Source organism: Gekko japonicus, unplaced genomic scaffold (assembly GCF_001447785.1).
Source record: "Gekko japonicus isolate JY-2015 unplaced genomic scaffold, Gekko_japonicus_V1.1 scaffold6601, whole genome shotgun sequence".
NCBI classification, from domain to species: domain Eukaryota; kingdom Metazoa; phylum Chordata; class Lepidosauria; order Squamata; family Gekkonidae; genus Gekko; species Gekko japonicus.
Genome location: NW_015165462.1, coordinates 20,250 through 27,182, shown reverse-complemented (window position 1 = coordinate 27,182; position 6,933 = coordinate 20,250). Strand labels below are relative to the sequence as shown.

Below are 6,933 nucleotides of genomic sequence, written 5' to 3'. Positions count from 1 at the left end.
AATTCTTTAAATCGCACACTTTTGCAGCCTACGGGGATTTTGCTCAGCTGTAAGTAATGGAAGTGACAAGCAGGCAGCATGAAGCAACAGAGATCCTGAGACTCCCTGCCTGCTGAGAATTTATCAGACATTCATTTTCTATTTTCTCTTGCAGAGGAGGGAAACGATGGAACTTCGAAAGTTTTGGAACAGATATGGGAACGAGGTGCCAGATGAAAAGCAGGGCTGCTCTTAGACATGCCTTCCCCACCCCCCACGTCAGTGCCTTGCCTACCTTGTCCACTCGGTCCTTCTGCACCCCGTAACGGCCCCCAAAGCCCTTGGCGTGATCTGAGAGGCAAATCAGGACTTCAGTTAAAGGATGCACGAGCAACAGATTGCAGGCAACTGGCTCCCCTTGCAGGAGTCAGGGTCCTTAGTCAGGCTACGCAACACAGGGCTTCATGAGAAGATAACTGTTTATTGGTGAATCCAGAACTAGAGACACGTGTACAACTTGTGTCAGGAATGGCCGCCAATACGAGGGCCTCTGACTTATACTAGAATCAAACATCCCCCCTGGTAAGCATGATCCAATAGATACATCTTGCGTGCGGGGGCAAAAGCAAGCAGGCCAAGCAAAAGCCATTAACTTTCCCAGCCAAGTAAAACTGCAGCTGGAGCCTCTACAAGGTCAAGCATAAGATAGCAAACAGTTGGTGAGCCAGGGAGAGCTGAGACGGAAAACGGGAGGGCCACCCCTCCACATTCCAGACCGATGACAGGGCTACCCGACAGCAGGATCCTTCCAGACAACACCCCCCCCCCGGCAATAGCAGCAAGCCCCTCTGGGTCAATATCTAGCCAGGGGCTTCAAGGACGGACCATTGTTGTACATAGAGTCAACCCTCAGTGCATGAAGAAGATGCCCTTTGCCGAATGGCATTCAGTGCGCAATTAGATGTGCTGCACAAGTACGGCATACTGAAGATTAACTGGACGAGGAGCTAAAACGTGGATGGACTACATTTTGCTATGCAAGGCAGGATCCGAGAGAACCAGTTCACATGACCTCAGTGGCGCACTGGCAGAGAGGTTACAGGTCGTTGCCGGTTGCATGATATGGCAGACAGATATGCTCACATTTTATCCCAAATTTGGCAACTAAAAGTGGATTTGGCAGTGGGGAGATGTGATATTCACACTGCTCTCATTCTCTTTTTCGAGTTGTTTTACACACATACACATTATCTTTCTCCAACCAGGACAGGGGTCACCCACCCACCTGTCTGGGACTCGTGGGGCGCCACCTCCTCCTTGTGCGCCCAGCTCAGGGCAGATTTGTCTTGACGGTCCTTCTGCACGCCAAACTTCCCTCCAAAGCCCACCGCGTAGTCTGCAAAGTAGAAGAGCCAGCATAGTTCAGACGGACACACACAGCTCCGGACAACATGCAGCCATTTTCTCCAGGGGAACTGATCTTGGCCATTTAGAGACCCATTGTAATAGCGGGAGATCTCCAGGCCCCAACTGGTGGTTGGCAACCCTACGCAAGACTGCACTGGGGACCTTCGGAATCCAAAGCAGATACTCTACCAGATACCAAAGAGATATTAACACATGGAATTCACTGCCACAAAAGGTTGTAGCAGCTACAAGCATGGACGGCTTCAAGAGGGAACTGGATAAGCATATGGAGCAGAGGTCCGTCACAGGCTATTAGCCACAAGGTATAGATAGGAACTCTCGGTCTGGGGCAAGGGATGCTCTGTATTCTTGGTGCTTGGGGGGGGGGCGACAGTGGGAGGGCTCCTAGTGTCCTGGTCCCACTGCTAGACCTCCTGAGGGCACCTGGTATTTTTGGCCACTGTGTGACACAGGAGTGTTGGACTGGATGGGCCTTTGGCCTGATCCAAGATTGGCTTCTCTTATGTTCTTATGTCTGGGGCAGGTGATGCTCTGTATTCTTGGTGCTTGGGGGGGGCAACAGTGGAAGGGGCTTCTAGTGTCCTCTGGCCCCAGTGCTGGACCTCCTGAGGACACCTGGTGTTTTTGGCCACTGTGTGACACAGAGTGTTGGCCTGGATGGGCCATTGGACTGATCCAACATTATATTCTTATGCTCTTATGTACCAGTGAGTCATGTGTGTAAAGTGCAGGGTGCAGAGATGTGATAGTCACACAGCTCTGACCTTCTTTTTCCAGGTGTCCCTCCCCACACACGACACACCGTATCCTTCCCCAGCCGTGAGGACCGGGGTCACCCACCTACCTGTCTGGGACTCGTGGGGCGCCACCTCCTCTTTGTGTGCCCAGCTCAGGGCAGATTTGTCTTGACGGTCCTTCTGCACGCCAAACTTCCCTCCAAAGCCCACCGCATAGTCTGCAAGGTGGAAGAGCCGGCATAATTTCAGACGGACACACACAGCTCTGGACAATATGCAGCCATTTTCTTCAGGGGAACCCATCTAGAGACCCATGGTAATAGCGGGAGATCTCCAGGCCCCAACTGGAGGTTGGCAACCCTACGCAAGACTGCACTGGGGACCTTCGGAATCCAAAGCAGATACTCTACCAGTGAGCCATGGGTGTAAAGTGCAGGGTGCAGAGATGCGATATTCACACAGCTCTGACTCTCTTCTTCCAGGCGTTCCCCCCCCACACGCACACACCACACAGTATCCTTCCCCAGCCGTGAGGACCGGGGTCACCCACCCACCTGTCTGGGACTCGTGGGGCGCCACCTCCTCCTTGTGCGCCCAGCTCAGGGCAGATTTGTCCTGACGGTCCTTCTGCACGCCAAACTTCCCTCCAAAGCCCACCGCATAATCTGCAAAGTGGAAGAGCCGGCATAGTTCAGATGGATGCGCGCACAGGGCTCCAGACAATGTGCTAACCATCCCACCATGCACACCGCAGGTACACAGATGCTCTGGTAATCCTGGGAACCCCCATTTCCTTGTCGCTGTCAACACCTTCCCCGGACCCACCATCGGCATGATCTTGAGGGACAACAACCTTGCTTATAGTTTTATTGGGTGTTGTGTACTGAGTATGAGTCTCCCCCGAACTAGTGCCTGGAGCTAGTTGAGCTTGTTTCCCCCAAACAATAGCTGGCTAGGATCCTGGAGTTGACCATTAGGGTAATAGTAATGTGTAAATAGCCTATCGTTGGGAGTGGGGTGTGTTTGGGGTGTGGTGTTTGCATGCTTTAAAACAGGGCTGCTGCCTTGGAGTTTGTTCTTGTAGTGTTCCTGAAATCACTCAATAAAGCAGAACTGTTTCACGAAAATGCGTCCAGAGCCCAGTATTTGACACTGGGGTTGAATAGGAACCATCAAGTTTTTTATAGGGCTCGTTTTCCACATTGAAAGGTGTTGCTTTTTGGGGAGATGCACCACTTTTTCACTGGAAGGTTGGTGCTTCCTTTGCGGCAGGTGGGCAGGGACCTTGCACAGTTCCGCAGGGCCTGCAAAATGGAGCTCTTCCGCCAGGCTTTCAAATAGGAGCCGCCACCACTGTTACCATCAACGATCCCATGTGTACATTGGGAATATTGGACTGGCCCACTACCGACGGCGCCATTCAACATCTGGCCCATAGGATTGGCCTGAAGAGCAGAAGATGATCAGAATGAAAACGCACACCATCCACTTTAATATCATTTAATACTGCTAGCATGTTAATGTTTATTGTTGATATTAAGTATGTTTTATGCTATTTTAATGTTGTATGTGAAATCGGCATATTTTGCCGTCTTTTGTAAGCCGCCCAGAGCCTGTTTAAATCTTCTGGGCATGGAGCAAAGGTCACTGGGTGTGTGTTTGGGGGGAGGTATTTGTGAATTTCCTGCATTCCGCGGGAGGTTGGACTAGATGACCCTGGAGGTCCCTTCCAGCTCTAAGATTCTATTTTGCTATCTCTGTGAGGCAGGTTAGGATAGATAGATAGATAGATGATAGACAGACAGATAGATAATCCCCTGTTGTGGAATGTGAATCCTCCCTGATTTCTTAGTGAAGCACTTGGGGGGGGGGGGATGTGCAGGGGATGGAGCTATGTATGGCATTGAAGACTGTCTCCCTTGTCGGGATCGTTGCCACTTCAGAGGAGGCGAGCACTGGGCCACTGCTCACATAGCCAAAGCAGAGGGGTCTTCATTGCGGACTGACCAAAAGCTTCGCAAAAAATGACCCCACATACATGCATACAGGCTCTGCCTAAGATTACAGTTGTCAGCTATGGGCTGGGCGATTCCTGGAGATGTGTGGGTAGACCCTGGGGAAGGACCTCACAGGGAAGAAGAGGAGAAGAAGAGCTTGGATTTATACCCCACCCTTCACTACCCAGAGGAGTCTCAGAGCGGCTCAGAAACTCCATTCCCTTCCCCTCCCCACAACAGGCACCCTGCGAGGTGGGCGGGGCTGCTGAGAGAGCTCTTTTGAGAACTGCTCTTTCAAGAACGGCTCTGACAGAACTACGGCTTGCCCGAGGTCATCCAGCAGCTGCAAGTGGACGAGTGGGGAACCAAAACCGGTTCTCCCAGATTAGAGTCCGCACACTTAACCACTGCGCCAAACTGGCTCTCAATTCAGTAGAGTCCACCCTACAAGCCAGCCGTTTCCTCCAAGAGAACTGATCTTCCTAGTCTGGACACTGGAATTTGGGACCTTTAGAACCCAAAGCGGGTGCTCTCTACCACTGAGTCATGGGCCTAGATTGACAGGAATTGAGTAGTAACGTCCATACAGCCCTTGATCTCTTTTTCCAGGTGTCCCCCCATTCCCCACATGCACCATATCCTTCCCCAACCGTGAGGACAGGGGTCACCCACCCACCTGTCTGGGACTCATGGGGCGCCACCTCCTCCTTGTGCGCCCAGCTCAGGGCAGATTTGTCCTGACGGTCCTTCTGCACGCCAAACTTCCCTCCAAAGCCCACGGCGTAGTCTGCAAAGTGGAAGAGCCGGCACAGTTCAGACGGATATGCACACGGCTCCAGGCAATGTGTCTACCAGTGATCCCTCTAAGCTGAGTCCCTCTAAGTGTTCCCTCTAAGCTAGCTCACATTTTTTTAGCCTCCGGCTCACACATTTTCTTCTTGGCTCAGGAAGGATGGCCCCAGAGCAAACTAATTTATGCAGCAGCCAAATCGCTCGCTCACAGCTTTAAAGCCAGGAGTTCACAAAGTGGAATTCTTGCTCACACGACTGCACAGCTTAGAGGGAGCATTGGTGTCAACCCTCCCACTTACCCCTGGTCTCACTGTCTGGCCCCCAAAGGTCACAGTGGATTAAGCTGTGATGCTGGGTGAGACAGAGAAATAGACACACTGCTCTTCACAAAGAACCTGAGCAGCGAGTTACGCCACAGCCGCCCCCCCCCCAGAACACACATAAAACTGCCTTCTACTGAATCAGACCCCCCATCCAAAGTCAGTCTTGTCTATTCAGACTGGCAGTGTCTCCCATCACCTCCTGCCTGGTCCTTTTAAGTGGAGGTGCCAGGGATTGAACCTGGGACCTTCTGCATGCCAAGCTGAGGCTCTGCCACTGAGCCATAGCCTCCCTTTACAGCTCTCCAGGTTCTCAGGCGGAGGTCTTTCCCATCACCTCCTGCCTGGTCCTTTCTAACTGGAGATGCTGCCAGGGATTGAACCTGGGACCTTCTGCATGCCAAGCAGAGGCTCTGCCGCTGAGCCACAGTCCCTCTTTGCAGCTCTCCAGGGTCTCAGGCGGAGGTCTTTCCCATCACCTCCTGCCTGGTCCTTTTTAGGTGGAGATGCCAGGGATTGAACCTGGGACCTTCTGCCTCCCAAGCAGAGGCTCTGCCACTGAGCCACAGCCCCTCTTTACAGCTCTCCAGGGTCTCAGGCAAAGAGGTCTTTCCCATCACCTATGGCCTGGTCCTTTTTAGCTGGAGATGCCGGGGATTGAACCTGGGACCTTCTGCATGCCAAGCAGAGGCTCTACTCCTGAGCCACGGCCCCTCTTTACAGCTCTCCAGGGTCTCAGGCTGAGATCTTTCCCATCACCTATGGCCTGGTCCTTTTTAACTGGAGATGCTGGGGATTGAACCTGGTATCTCCTGCATGCCAAGCAGAGGCTCTTCCACTGAGCCACGGCCCCTCTTTACAGCTCTCCAGGGTCTCAGGCGGAGGTCTTTCCCATCACCTCCTGCCTGGTCCTTTTTAGCTGGAGATGCCAGGGATTGAACCTGGGACCTTCTGCCTCCCAAGCAGAGGCTCTGCCACTGAGCCACAGCGCCTCTTTACAGCTCTCTAGGGTCTCAGGGGAGGAGGTCTTTCCCATCACCTATGGCCTGGTCCTTTTTAGCTGGAGATGCCAGGGATTGAACCTGGGACCTTCTGCATGCCAAGCAGAGGCTCTACTCCTGAGCCACAGCCCCTCTTTACAGCTCTCCAGGGTCTCAGGCTGAGATCTTTCCCATCACCTATGGCCTGGTCCTTTTTAACTGGAGATGCTGGGGATTGAACCTGGTATCTCCTGCATGCCAAGCAGAGGCTCTTCCACTGAGCCACGGCCCCTCTTTACAGCTCTCCAGGGTCTCAGGCGGAGGTCTTTCCCATCCCCTCCTGCCTGGTCCTTTTTAACTGGAGATGCCAGGGATTGAACCTGGGACCTTCTGCATGCCAAGCAGAGGCTCTGCCACTGAGCCACAGCCCCTCCCCAGGTTGCCTTGAGGTGCATGGAGGAAGGCAGGAACAAAGAATTGTGCCTTTCAGCCAATCATCCTGCTTTTCCACAGTGACAAACCAGGTGGTGGCGGCAAGAGGATACGCTTCTGCTGTGGGACAAAAAGAGCAGCAAGTAGACCTGGAGGAATAGAATCATAGAATCCGAGAGTTGGAAGGGACCTGCAGGGTCATCTAGTCCAACCCCCTGCACACTGCAGGAAATTCACAAATACCCCCCAACACCCCCAGGGACCCCCC

The 6,933-nt window shown here is 52.9% G+C and overlaps 1 protein-coding gene and 2 non-coding genes across 3 annotated transcripts in view; all 3 read right to left on the bottom strand.

Annotated features, from left to right (window-relative positions):
- Nucleotides 1-274: 274 nt before the first annotated feature.
- Nucleotides 275-6,933, bottom strand: part of LOC107109995 (src substrate protein p85-like) — a gene marked incomplete at both ends in the record, with an annotated part of 24,893 nt that continues 18,234 nt past the window's right edge. The window contains 5 exons of the mRNA XM_015410705.1: nt 275-330; nt 1,265-1,375; nt 2,252-2,362; nt 2,699-2,809; nt 4,818-4,928. Of these exons, the coding sequence (XP_015266191.1) occupies nt 275-330; nt 1,265-1,375; nt 2,252-2,362; nt 2,699-2,809; nt 4,818-4,928 (500 nt within the window). The remainder of the gene's footprint in view (nt 331-1,264; nt 1,376-2,251; nt 2,363-2,698; nt 2,810-4,817; nt 4,929-6,933) is intronic.
- Nucleotides 5,755-5,826, bottom strand: TRNAP-GGG. The gene has a single exon. It is a non-coding gene; the product is annotated as a tRNA-Pro (tRNA).
- Nucleotides 6,174-6,245, bottom strand: TRNAP-GGG. Its single transcript has one exon. It is a non-coding gene; the product is annotated as a tRNA-Pro (tRNA).